The sequence below is a fragment of the Pteropus vampyrus genome, unplaced genomic scaffold (genome assembly GCF_000151845.1).
Source record: "Pteropus vampyrus isolate Shadow unplaced genomic scaffold, Pvam_2.0 Scaffold249, whole genome shotgun sequence".
Taxonomy (NCBI): Eukaryota; Metazoa; Chordata; class Mammalia; order Chiroptera; family Pteropodidae; genus Pteropus; species Pteropus vampyrus.
The window spans coordinates 1,023,779-1,038,494 of NW_011889030.1; the positions used below are offsets into that span (position 1 = coordinate 1,023,779).

The 14,716-nt window shown below is 33.5% G+C and overlaps 1 protein-coding gene across 1 annotated transcript in view; it reads right to left on the reverse strand.

Moving 5' to 3' along the window:
• The window catches only part of CTNNA3 (catenin alpha 3), a 1,489,877-nt gene that overhangs the window by 567,320 nt on the left and 907,841 nt on the right, over nucleotides 1-14,716 (reverse strand). Inside the window, exon 11 of the mRNA XM_023520113.1 lies at nucleotides 3,857-3,949. Coding sequence (XP_023375881.1) covers nucleotides 3,857-3,949 — 93 coding nt within the window. The remainder of the gene's footprint in view (nucleotides 1-3,856; nucleotides 3,950-14,716) is intronic.

Consider the following 14,716-nt stretch of genomic DNA (forward strand, 5'->3'; position numbering starts at 1 on the left):
ATAATTCTGAAATTCAAGAAACTATAAAATTAACACAGTTTTTAAAATAATGTTGACATATAGAGAAGATTAAAATAAGTTTTAGAACTATTCTTTGATGAAAAAATGTTAAATTATATGAGTTTTTCTGACAGCTATACCATACTGCTGATTCACATTGAGGTTATTATCAACTAAAATTACTAAGCCTTTCAGAGGCTAAGTTTTTGTTAAGCCATATTTATTCCATTCTCTATCTTAGCAATTTGTTTTAGAGTGCTCAGTATATAAGGTTTAATATTTATATGTATTATATAAACAAACTGAGATTTAGTTCATATTCTAGAATATCCAAATTCTTTATGACTGAATTACTTCATCTATTTCCTTTATTCTGTTATTTTTAACTAAAAAAAATAAGAACATGTATTCTATAATTTTATCCAAATCACTAGTAAAACATTGAAATGTGCTAAGTCAAGAGGATCACTGCAGCCCACCGGTACAGGCCTCATCCTTGGTTGGCAACTATATATTAATCAGGCATTTTAAAGATATTTTTTCATCAGTTGCAATTAAAACTAATTACACTATGTTTTTTATGTTGTCAGAAAGAAAACACACCATTTTAGAAAAAGTATTATAAAGATTTTTAAAGCCTTGCTGCCCTCTATGAATATCGAATAATTTATCATTCTAGAATCCCTATCATTCATTTATATATTGGACAAAAATTTGTTGAATATTCAATATAGCTTCATTTCTGTTAGGTGCAGGATATGTAAGTAATGAATAAGGATGACTAAATTATTGCCTTCATGAACTTTATGTTTGAACGCAAAAATACACAATAAAAATAACAAAATAATATAAAATATAATTTCAGGTTGTGATAGATTCTAAAAGAAATAAATATGATGACATAGTAGGATATACCTGCAGGAGTGATTTAAGGAATTGAGAAGATGATGTTTGAGGTGAGTCCTCACAAATTGAATATAACAGGAGCTGTCTATATGGCTATATGAGAAAAGAGCAATGGGAAATTACCAAGTGCAAACCCCCTCAGGTAGGAAGGAGCCTGCTGTGTTCTAGAAACAGAAATCTAATGATTGGAAAGGAAAATAATATGGGATGGGGCTGGAAGTTAGGCAGTAAGAAGTTCATATAAGTCTGATTAAACCATAAAAATTTTTTGCATTTCACTGTAAAAAGCTAAGGAAAGTAATTGCTACAAAAAAAATTTTTTACAATTTTACTTTGGCTTTTATATAGAAAGTAAAAAGTAGATTAGATAAAGATGATAATGTCATAAGCTAACATGTTGACAGAATGGAGAAAAGCATATAGATTCAAAATCAATATTTTTTGGTGAAAACGATAGGACTTGTTAATAGAAAAAACAGCCAATAGAAGTCATTAGACTATAAGCTTCACAAAGGTAAGGATTTTTGTTTGCTTTTTTTTTTTTTACTATTTTCCTCCAGATGCATAAATAGTGCCTACCACATACAATGTGTTCAATAAACATTTACTGAATGAATTTACGGGTTTTTCCCCAGAGCAACTAGAAGGACAACCATGCCATTAATTAAAATCACTAAGACTGAAGAAGAAACAGAATGAGATGGGGACAGACAAATTTAAGAGTTCCATTTTGGCTATTTTAAGTCTTAGATGTCTTCTAGATATTGAAGTGGAAATGTCACGAGGAAAACTAGATGTTTAAGTTCAGTCATTAGGTAAAAGTTCTAGCTTGGAGAGAAAAATTTGGAAGCCAGCAGTATGTAGCCATGGGATTTATAATAAAAAATAAAAAATTTAAGAAATCCCTGAAGGACATAAAAAAGAGTTCTAATTATAGAGATACATAAAACATGTTTATTAATGAAACTATTTAATATCTTAAAAAAGTGATTATTCTCTAAAATAATCTAAAATTTAAAACATTTAGAAATGTTCAATAAATATTCTAACATGTATTTTCATCAAACTTGGCAAGTTGCTACTAAAAGTTACATAAAAGAGCAAAATAAGAATAGCAATAATTTAAAGAAAAAAATGAGGTGAGCCAATTTGCCCAAAAGATATTAAGATTTAGTATAAAACCATAATTAAGACATTGCAATACTGTATGTAGTAGGGATAAAGACATAGACCAGTGGAACACAAGAGAGAATCTAGAAACATAAATATTTGAGACATATTTCGATTTATCTATCAATCTATATTTACATATGGAATAGTAGTAAAATGTTATACATATTTGATATATATGTATTATATATGTATGTGTATATTATATATGTGTATAAGTATATACATGTATGTGTATACAAATATATATATATAAACCAATGGAAACATTTATAGTGTATATGTGTATGTGCAGAACAAATGGTAGCATTTCACATTAATTGGGAAAGGATCAACTACTTAATGCATGATATTGCCCAATGGTTAGCACTAGAAAGAAAATGAAGTAGATCTCTAGCTCATGTTACACATAAAAACAAATTTCAGATCAAATAAAGATCTATATGTTTCAATCTTTTTAAAAGATAGTATGGTACTTTATAATAATTTTATTGGAAGAATTCCTTAGCAAAGCACAAAACAACAGACATGTGGCACAGGGTAGGTGCTCTATAAATATCTATCGAAGGCATTAAAAGATAGATCATATGTTTACATTAAAGTTCTTAAAATCCTCATTGATTAAAATATTGTTTTCAAAATTTTTTAAAGCCATAGACAACAGAAGATATTTTTTAAAAACCCAAGCAATATAATAATAATTTTAAAATTTTTCAAAAAGGTTTAGGCAATTCACAAAATTAGAAAGCTAAATGATTAATAAATATCTGAAAAAAGTCTCTTTTTAATCAGAAAATTATAAAGCCAGTGAGATTTATTTAATACTCCTCAGATTTAAAAAGTCATTCTTTTAAAAATGACGGCATCAAGTAGTATCCACAATGTGGAGAAATGAGAATCCTCATAGACTGTTGAGGGGAGTATAAGTGATTCAACCACTTCAGAAACCTCATTGGGGTATTCTGTCCCCTGTAGGATCTCACAGAAAACTGATATCAGTTGTGCAGTCTCAGTTGCAGATCCTCCAGACTCCACTTCTCCAGCCAGTTTTTACTAGTTAATTAACATCAAGTCCAAAGAAGCAGTCTCCCTTACTAGTTCCCTAGTGATAAAATCATCAGCAAGGCAAATCAAAAATTTAACACATACTTTTAATAAAATAAAAATCTTGGCAGGTGTCCAAAGACTTAAAATTTCTAATCATTGCAACATTTTACATTCTTACATTTGTGGTCTTTATTAGGAAGAAATTATTTATTGCTTATTTTAGACAAGGTGACTAAGATTGCCTTTAGGTGTATCCTAATTCATGGCTTCAAGGTTCCTAGTCATCTAGATACAACTCCCTAAAAACGTGTTGCTCTTCAGATTTCAGGAAATTAAAGACAATAAAACAACAAAAAAAACATTTCTTGGCTTTTACCAAAGCCATGCCTTCTTTTGATAAAAGGAAAGAAAATGTTCCTTTCATTCTATTTGAGGTTTCAAAATAAATAATCACTAAAAATAAATCAAATCTGTTGGAGACAAAGTACCACTTTGATTTCAAATTATATTTTTCTCTCACAAGATTCTGATATCGGCCCTCAGGGAATGCTACAAAAACCAGGTGCTAAGTAAAGAAATAGATGATTAGTAAAAAATAAACCATAATCTTAGGATGAGTCATCTTCTGTGTTTAAAATAAATATTTTAATATCTTTCCATGTGTATAAGAGTCTGAAGCATTATATATACTTTTTATAGCTAGCTTTGTAGAAGAGTATCTGAGTTATCATACCTGTGGACACAAAGTTTCCAAGTGATTGGCTGCAATTTTGACAATTTTAATCCCATCTTCATTTGTTGACATGGAACAAGCAAGATTTGCCACCTTAAATAAAATCAAAAATAATGAAAATTATTTCAGATTATCAAGGAAATGCAGAAACATTTATTATCCATGTATACCTACATTGAAAATCTCAGTAATAAACAACAGCATTCTCATAAATGTCACTGGTGTCTGTTTTATGAAAGCATTCAGAGAATCTATTAAAACAAAAAACAACAAAGGGCCCTATAAAATTGTTTAGAACAAAAGGAAAGACTGGTGAGTGAATCAGTAAACCCCATATAATCTCTTGGTATCAACATCTAATCGTTAATATGATGCTATTATGATTTGCTATGGGACTGAAAAAAATTGTATCTATGGATCGAATGCTAATAGGTTCTTGGAATCTCGTATGATTGTGGTTTACTTTACTTTTGTAATTGGTTTATTATTTCCCAGAGGTTTATTATGCCTACTTAAGTTGCATTAAGAATGACTATATCTTTATTCATGTTTATTCAGCACCAAATATACTACAAAGCTAGACGAATAGAAGATAATTAAATTCTTCTTCCTGTTCTTGATATTCTACCACAACCTTATGGGCACTGTTTGACATTCTAGCAATCTATTTGATTCAAGCATTAGTGACAACCAAATTCCTTTATACATTATTGCTTTTGAAACTTATACTCTCTTCCAGTGAAATGAATGTTCTTTTAAATAACTGCCGTTATGTCCTATACCTAAGCCTAATATTTACAAATATTTTCTTTATACCATGAGCCATGAGAAAGAGCATGAGATTCTTTTCTTTTCCTTTGAACCTCACTCTTATTCAACATTCCTCTTGCTAGCAAGTATTTGTGTACAGAGGTAGTGTTTACTCTGATCTATGGAATACATAACTGTCTTCATCGCTGCAAAGAGTTTGTTGTTTTAAAAATAATTTTTCTAACATACCTAATGCCTCTGTTGATTATTATATACTTTAACACGATGCAGTTTTTACTGTTCAAATCTAAAATGCATTCAGTTGCGGAGAAACCACACGTTGCTGCATGCAATCAAAGCAAATAACAAGCATATATAAAAAGATCACAAAATGTTACTGAAATGGATTTATAGTCTTTGTTTTTTATAGCATTACTTTTAATACGTCAACAATGAAACAACTCTTTGGTTTGCATTTACATATAATGAAATAATAGCCATACATTATTTAACTGTGGAAGGGCATTGCTCACTATATTAATGTACATGGAAATGGCTCACTTGAAAAGGTCTTTTGTTGGCTTGAAGGTCACAGTGCCTCAACTTTATTATCTGACACATAATTAGCACGTTTGTGAATTATTTGAAAAGGACAGTAGTTTCTGTGCCCCTCTCCTCAACTCCTCAAGCCCCACTCACAGAAGGTTAAATTCAGCAGTCTAATTGCTTTAATATACCTTATAATAATTTGCACTACACTTGCAAAAAAAAAAAAAACCGTCTGTAAATTCTAACACTATTTAAGTAAAAAATAAAACAAAATAAAATAAAAATTATAGGTTCAATCTTTTGGTCAAATCAGAATGCTGGTTAATCCTAAATTTAAAGAATTACAAAAAGGTGCCCCATATAGCCACCGTTTTATTTTTTCTATTTATTTACTTTTAATGTATCATCATTCTCTTTTTCTCCATTTAAAAATAGGCATTCTTGTTCTGGACATTTGTTAGCCACCATGTTTACTGCAAGCCAATTCAATAACTAACATAACATGGAAATCATCTTGAACACAAAATTTCTGTTTATATTAGCAGACTTAAATTTTACAACACTCCTAATTGAAAATACAACACAGCTAAAAGATTTCAACTCAATTAATTATCAATATTAATACTCTTTCTGTTTCTTTTATTCAGACATAATAGAATTTCTCTTTGCCAGAACTGTTCTATATCAGATAAACTTTCTAGATAATCAAGTAGTATTATTTCCAGATTAAGGTATGTAAAGTTCTAGTGATACTTTATACGAATTCAAATTTATAAAATAGCTAATATTCTGTGACAAAACATAAATTTACATGACAGAAATATCTTTATATTTCTAATATGACTGACTTGTGACATATTTTCTAAAGTCGCATCACTGTGTAAATAGAAGACAAATTTCCACTAACAATAATTATTCCTAAATTCTATGGGGCTCTTTTGGTAGTCGAGTATGTTGCCAAGCACAGCATGAAGGCGAATCCCTCATAGTTAAAGAAAGCAGCATGCAAATAAAATATTTTGTAAAATAGTTTGAGATATTTGGACATTTGATATCTTTGTATATCTAACTTTGACAATGTTTCAAAAGTCTGTGTAAAGCTTCAGTATTCAAGAAAGCCTTGTGGAAAGTTTGTGCCCACTAAGAGAAATTAGGGCTTATGGAGGTTTTGGAGATAAACAGATCTAGATTTGAACCTAATTCCCAGAGTTAATAAGCTCTCTGATCATGGGCAATTTGTTAACTTCTCTAAGCCGTCAGTCAGTCTGTCACTAAGGGGTTCTCACACAGAAATTCATCTGTGATATAATTTCTTAAGAATGTGAGGAAAACTCTGATGTTTGGTGAGATTTCCATTGTTGCGCCTTTATTATTTATATATAGTTAACTGCAATATCATGTCACAGTGTATCTCAATGGGAGAGAAATGTCACTGTCTCATTTTCATTTTATATTCCTCTCAGGCAGATGGTCATGCAACTCCTGTGTAAACACTTTCAGAGACAGAGAATGTACTGATTTGCAAGTCAGCCTATTCTCTTTGTGGGTAGTCCAAAGTTACACACGTTAAAAACTTCTTTGTTATCATGAGATGAAATCTCTCAACGATTTTCTCATAGTAGTCATAGAATCCAGAATGTCACATATCCTCAGTAATAGAAATAAAGTTGGGTCCATATAAAGTCTATATTAGCAGTTCTCAATATTTGTAGGATAAATTAGATGGTGAGTATAATAGAATCACCAGTAAATAGCTATTAAAAAGGGAAATTCCAGGGTTTTTGTTGTTGTTGTTGTTTTTGTTTGTTTGTTTGTTGCCAAATTACTCTGATATAGTGTGTCTATGGATGGAAGTTAAGGTAGTAGAAGTTATGTTTAATTTGATTTTTAAAAGTTCTCTAAGTGATTCTGATATCTCACCTCCCTACACACAAACACACACACACAAACAAACAAAAAAATAGAGAAAGCAAACATATATTTGGACTTTGGGCTGATTTTCATTTGTTTGGGTAGACACGCCTTTCAGATGGTTAATGTAAAGAGGAAATAATCTATAAAAAGTACGACTTGAATACATGTGGAAAAGGCTAGGAAGTCATAGGAAATGCTTTATAAATTAGGGACAAGAAAAAATGACTTATACTACTACTTGAGAAATAGTGCTTAGTCTATTCAGGCTACCATAACAAAAGTACCATACTGGTTAGCTTATGAACAACAGAATTTACTTCTCACTGTTCCAGAGGATAGGAAGTCCAGGACCATATTCTGGCAGATTTGGTGTCTGGTAAGTACTTGCTTCCTCTATCACAGAGACAGCTGTGCCTCTAGCTGTAACCTCACATGACAAAAAAGGTGAAGGATCTCTCTAGGGTCTCTTTTACAAGGACACTAATCCCATTCATGAGGGTTCTGCCCTTGTAACCTAATCACCTCCTAAAAGCCCCACCTCCCAATACCATGGCGTTTAGGATTTCAACATATGAATTTTTGAGACACAAACATTTAGTCTATAACAAAAAGAGAAAAGTTAAAAAATCAAAATATATAGGAAACAAGAAAATCAAGTATAGGAAACATTTCTGATCTTTTACCCAGAATCCATTCCTCTTTCTGTCATTAATACTCTGATTTCCCTTTGGAGAACTGCTCTCTCTTCCTCTAATCCAGTGGTGTGAACTCTTGGTATGACTGTTAATGAAGTCTCATAGTCCTCCTCTAACTCCATCCTGGGCATATTCAACACCCTACTGCCTAACGCCCTAAAGTACTCCTTGTTCCTGCCCAATCTGAGCTGTCTTTTTCTTCATTTTGCCTTTACTTACATGCCCTACCTTGTGTCTTTCAGTGAAGTCTCTTTTGTTTTCTACTTAAGTAAACCAAGTTTATTTTATCTTGCATGCTATCATAAATGATTGAATTATTGAACCAGAAATTTACACAACAATTAAGTACTAATTTCACAGAGTACTTTCAGCAACGCTAATTGTTGGCAATGTAGAATCATAATCATTTAATGGAAAGCATCTCCTAATCAAATGTCTTCCTCTTGACTTAGGCCACCTGAATGTCCTAGTATCAGGGGCCAATGCAGGGAAGAAGGTATTCATTTCAGTTCCAGAGCATGTAGATAAATGTGTTTATACTTGTCTTTCCTCAAATATCTATTTCTTCAATGTCTATTAGAATATTTTATATACCAGGTACAAAAGAACATACAATTCTTGAAGAAAATAATTTCCCATTTTTGGGTTAATCATTTGCAAGTTGTTCATTCCACCTGAAAACCATCCTGTCATATGCTCTTTCAAATTCAAACTTATACATCAAGGCCTGGATCAGATAACTCCTCCACATACCCTTTTCAGATGCCCCAAATCAGAATTCATCTTTCTACCTTCCATACTCCCACAATTATAGCACAAACTTCATTCTTCCTAGATTCACTATGTAACAGTGAGCTGCTGGAAGGGAAAGATAGTAATGTGTTCTTTTAAAAAATTATGGCTAATCAAGCGAAGTATCCTAAAAATAGTATTTAGTCCATGTAATAAAAATAATGATTTATCTTTGTCCAGCTAGAAAGTGAATTATCATAACTAAAAATGATTTTCTATTGTGTCTTAAATGAATACATTCAATGAATAATATTTCATAGAAGCCTTATTACTATTTTATTTATTTGTTGAAGTTGTGTTCTTTTTCTGTCCCTTTCTCATCAAAAAAAAAAAGTTTCTAATTATCTATAATATGAGCACAAAAGTAAGTATCATTACTTTAAGTTTTAGAGAAAAGAAAACAATTGGGTCATTATACTTAATTATCCAGAGTTGATTTCAGTCTGACTTCACATGTTTATTGGGAACATCAAAATCTGAAAAATCTGTAGGAAAGATACAAATGAACACTGGCAGACTCTGAGTAGGGCTACAGAAACAATATAGCTGACATCAGTTCTTTATTTTTAATTTTGTATTTGAAAAGGAGATTTGGATTTTTTTCTGAATTTGGAAAAGAACAAGGGGTCACAAAATCTTAAAATAAAAAGAGAGGTCCATGCCTTTTGGACACACTACTAAATAGTAAAATTATAAGTCACTGGCCAAATCACTGATAGAGGGAACACTAGTTCTTCAGGTACATGAGAGATATCTAGATTTTGACTAGATACTTTGAGTTTGAGTTGCCATTGAGAAATATAAGTAGACATATCCAATAAGTAGTTAGCTATGTAGTTAGGATGGGTCTACAGTGGATATTAATTAGGAAGTCACTAGCTTAACAATCGGATTTGATTGTGTAGGGAGCAAATATTTTTAGAAGATTATCTAAGATATCGATATTTATTAAGCAGATAGAAAAAGATAACCCTATGTTGAGTCTTAGCAAAGGTGGCAAGAGATAGAGCAGGTTACTCACAATATTCTGATGTCGCAGAGGCTGAGAGAACAGAAAGTTTCAAAAAGGAAGTCTTCCTTCACCTTTTTTTCCCATCCCCCCTCCCTTTCAGCAACCATCAGTTTATTCTCTGTATCTATGAGTCTGTTTCTGTTTGGTTTGTTTACTTTGTTTCTTAGGTTCTACATATAAGTGAAATCATATGTTATTTGTCTTTCACTGTTTGATTTATTTTGGTTTGCATAATGCCTTCCAGGTCCATCCATGTTGTTGCAAATGGGAAGATTTCATTATTTTTTATGGCTGAGTAATATTCCATTGTAGATTTGTACCACCTCTTCTTTATTCAATCATCCATTGATGGGCACTTAAGTTGTTTCCATATCTTGGCTATTGCAAATAATGATGCAATCAATGAACATTAGCATGCATGTATCTTTTCAAATTCATATTTTGAATTTCTTTGGATAAATACCCAGAAATGAAATTCCTGAGTCATAAGGTAGCTCATTTTTAATTTTTTGAGGAACCGCTAAATTTTTCCAGAGTGGCTGCAATTTACAATCCCGCCAACAGTGCATGAGGGTTCCCTTTTCTCCATATCCTCATTAGTACTCATGTGTTGATTTATTGATGATAGTCACTGTGACAGATGTGAAGTGATATGTCATTGTAGTTTTAATTTGCATTTCTCTGATGATTAGTGACATTTAGTATCTTTTCACATGTCTATTGGCCCATCTGTATGGACTCTAGAAAAATGTTTGTTTGGGTTCTCTGCCCATTTTCTAATTGGATTGTTAGTTTTCTGGGTGTTAACTTGCATGAGTTCTTTATAAATTTTGGATATTAACCCCTTATTGGATGCATCATTGGTGAATATCTTCTTCTATCCAGTAAGTTGTCCTTTCTTTTTTTTTTTTTTTGATGATTTCTTTTGCTGTGCAAAAGCTTTTTAGTTTGATGTAGTACAAATTGGTAATTATGAAATAGTCAAGGGAACACAAAGTACAGTATAGGAAATAGTTAATAATATTGTAATAAATCTGTATAGTGTCAGATGGGTACTAGACTAATCGAGGGAGATCACTGTAAATTATAAAACTGTTTAACCACTATGCTGTACACCTAAAACTAATTTAAAAATAATACCAAATGTCAATTGCAATTGAAAATAAATTTAAAATTAATTAATTTTCAAAAGAAGGTAGTCTCAAAAATCAAATACTGAGAAGTCAAATAAATAATCCCTGAAATTATCCATTGATTCAGCCTCACAGAGGGTCATTCTTAGAGAGTTTGGATGGAATGATGATGGTCAAACTGGACTAGTGTGGACTCAGGACTGTGTAGGTGGTGAAATAACCCTGTGCCTTGTGACCCAAAGCAGAGAGCTAGAGGCTGTCTGCACAAGATTCACTCTCCCATTCCCATATCTATCTATACCTTTTGATTTCACTTCTCAAACATCTCTTGTATCTATTTTTTTGCTCCCCACTCTAGTCATTTACTGTCATCTTATTTTTTATTATTGTGTCCAGTCTTAGCTTTTATTCCCAGTCACTGTGCCTCCTCTACAATATATTCACTATACTATAACTGACAACTTTTTTCAAACACAAATTTGATCCTCCTATTATCATCTCCCCACCCCCATACCATATCACCTTCCCTATATGGTCCTGTATAGTCTGGTCCAAACTCATCATGCACAGTTATGTTTCTTTCTTTGCTTCAGATATATCAATCTGCTTTTAGATATCAATGCTTCCTTCTGTCATAGGATATTTGCACATGATATTTTCTTTAGCTTGGAATATGCCCCTCTGCCTTCTTCTCTGTCATCCTTATTTATACCACTTAGACATGTTTAACTGACACTTGTCAGATCTCTGTTCAAAAGTAATTCTTTAGAAAAATTTTCACCAACACTGCATTGCCCCACCCACACGAGACCTTCCTCTACCCCAATTAGTTTTTTTCTTCAGAGCATGATTCTTAGTTTGTAATTAAACATTCACTGAGTAGATTATTTGATTAGTGACCATTTCCTCTCTTTGTTAACAGCAAGGGTCTCACCTGTGTTTGCTCATCATTAGGATCTCAGTTCATACCACCTGGTAGCCAAACAATAAATAGTTCTTCAGTGAATGAATAAATACATGAATGCATGAAATAGTATGCTTAAGAATGTATCATTCCCACAGTAAGAAAGAAAAATGGAGTTTAGAGGGAGGATACAGCAGCAGAAATCCAGGACAAGAGAGAATGAGAGATGAAATTTCCCTTTGAAATTCATTTGCAATATTCCACAAGGCTGAGAAAGCTGGACTTCAAAGAAAAGTAACATACTTTTCTTCTTGTCTGGTCATCATACTTAACAAAGCCTGGGGGGCAGCTTCTTTTAAGTTTTACTTTCACTTAAGATATCAAATTGAGAATAACTGAATAGTTCCTACTTTAGATTTTAGTTAATTTATTTTTAATCAGGTAGAGAATAACTCTTCAAAGGGCCTAAACTGGCTGCCAAATGCTCGTAAGTATGGCAGATGGAAAGAAGTGCGGTAACTCTCATCGACAAACTCAGGAGCTTTAACACATACGGTACATAATGTAATGCATACTTTGTTTCCAGGAAAGTTTAGCTCAGTGGCCTGGGACTGAGTCTGAGAAGCATAGCAGAGGCGCTGTGGTCTCCTAGTGTAGGCACCCAAGTGACGTTTGGCTAACCAAGCCACCTCTTCTATTTCTCCTGGTGAAATAGTGCTGCTCTGCTACTCCTTGTAGTAACAAGAAATGACCATGAATTATGAGTTTTGAAGAATATTTAACTAATAGAATCATGCTATAAAAGTTCAGGGCAAGGTACAGGGAAACAATTTCACCAAGTAACAGATATTGATTTTGCACCTATTATGTGGGCTGGGAACTGCCAGGGAAATCAAAGACGATGCAAGCAAATCTCAAGAAACACAATCTATTTAGAGGAACACATGAAGGAATCAAAGAATAAAACTCTAAGTTTCTAAGTACAATAGGAAGCTAGAGGCAACTGTAGTCAGGGTGATCCGTAGAAACAAATTATTACCAAGGAACTTCATATTTTCTTGAATTTTGCATCTCAAGCTGCCTCCCAAACTTTATGAACCTTAAATCACACAACCCTGTCTCTGATATTAGTTTTGCTAACAAAATCATTTGCCTCTGTCTGTGGTTATCCACCTATAAGATGAAGAGCTGATTATTTGATTTCTAGGCCCCTCCTATTTCAATTTTGTTTTACTGTTATGTAACCTGATAACAAAATTACACAGGAATTAGATAGGGAATAGAGCTATCAGGCAATTCGGTTGTTAATTTAAACATTAAATATCTAAATTAAAAAATTAGCAAATTAAATATAACTATGTAATAAAAGAATAATGATACAGCAAGACAATGTAGTATATTCCAGGAATAAACCAATGGCTCATGATTGGGAAATCTAACAATGAAATTTCTTGTTTTACTGTATTTCAACAGGTTTTAGAAAAGCATTTGATAATAGTTTTATTCCTATACTTATTAAAGCAAAGCTAAACAAAAGCAAAACAAAACAAAAACAAAACAAAATTAGTGAATGAAAAGACAAAATCATTCATAACCTGAAAGAGGTCAAATTCCAGAAACATACAGCAAATATCCTGCTCAAAATTCAGTATTAAGATAAGTATTCCCAGTCCCCCACCCCTCCCAAAAATGATGTAGATGATAGAGGCTCTGTTCATCCTTCTGGAGACCAAATCAAAGTTGTGACAGAAACAAGAAACTAACAGCAAGGAAAAATCACCTGGGATCTAGATGAACAAGCCATACAACTAGGGAGAAAGCCAAGAAAGCACCCTGCATTAGCAGAAGGTAGGACAGGGTGAGGACGCAGGACTGCCCGGTCTCCAACAGCCGAGTGAGAATGAGGTGGCAGCTGCAGCAGCGGCAGACTCTTTTTAAAGGGGCCACGTCTGCGAGTGAACTTTAACGGTGATGGAACTACTCTGAGCATGAGTGCCGTTTCGGCTGCGCAGGGACTTACAGGGGGGCACTGAGTTGTCCAAGTGAGTGCCGAAGCGAGACTTGCTCTGTACAGAAGTGCCAGCTGTACCCATTTTCCTCCGTAGAGCCCTGCTTCCAGCGTGCGGACACAGCGCCGCCATAGCCCTGACGTCATCAAACAGGATAACAGAGGTTGCTCCACCCAGAGGATTCCCGGAAACTCCACCTCTCCCAACTCCCAGCCCTAACCAAGCCACATCCAGGTGTATCCTTAGCAAGTCAGGTGCACCTTGCTGAGCAGCACCTAGACTCACCCTGGTGGCGCCTGGCCTCAGTTTCTGGTATGGCCTTTTGAAGCAACTATAAGCACAGCATCTGTGGATTGCTTGCTGAATCTTAACAGATGGCACTGGAGGGCTACAGGCTTGGGCTAAATTTGGCCTACAGCTGAACCCCTCTCAGGACTGTGCCACTGGACATCTACTACACAAAGCCACACTAATAAGACCAGGAGACTTAGGACCTTTGCTTAGTACATAGAAACAGACACAGAAAGGCAGCCAAAACGGGAAGATAAAGAAACAGAAACCATATGAGAGAACAGAACAGAGATCCAGGAATAATAGAGTCGAGCAATCTAACAGATGCAGAGTTCAAAACACTAGTTATAAAGATGCTCAATGAATTTATGGGAAGTGTAGATGAATTCAGTGAGAATTTCAACAGAGATAAAAAACATAAAAATGGAAATGGAAATTATAAAAGGGAACCAGTCAGAAGTGAAGAACACATTATCTGAGATAAGAAGTATGTTAAATGGAATAAACAAAGTGAATAAAAAAGAGGATCAAATGACCTATATAGAGGATGGGAAAGCCAAGGACACCCAATCAGAATTACAAGAAAAAAGAAGCCGAGACTATAATAATAATTTAAGGAGCTTATGGGACACTATCAAAGGTAAAAATATCCATGCTATAGGGGTACCTGAAGGAAAACAAGATGTTGAAGAGCTATTGGAAGAAATAATGATGGAAAACTTCCCTAACCTGGTGAAGGAAATAGACATAATACCCCAAGAAGCTCAGAGAATCCCAAAAACCAGAAATCCAAAGAAGCCCACACCAGGAC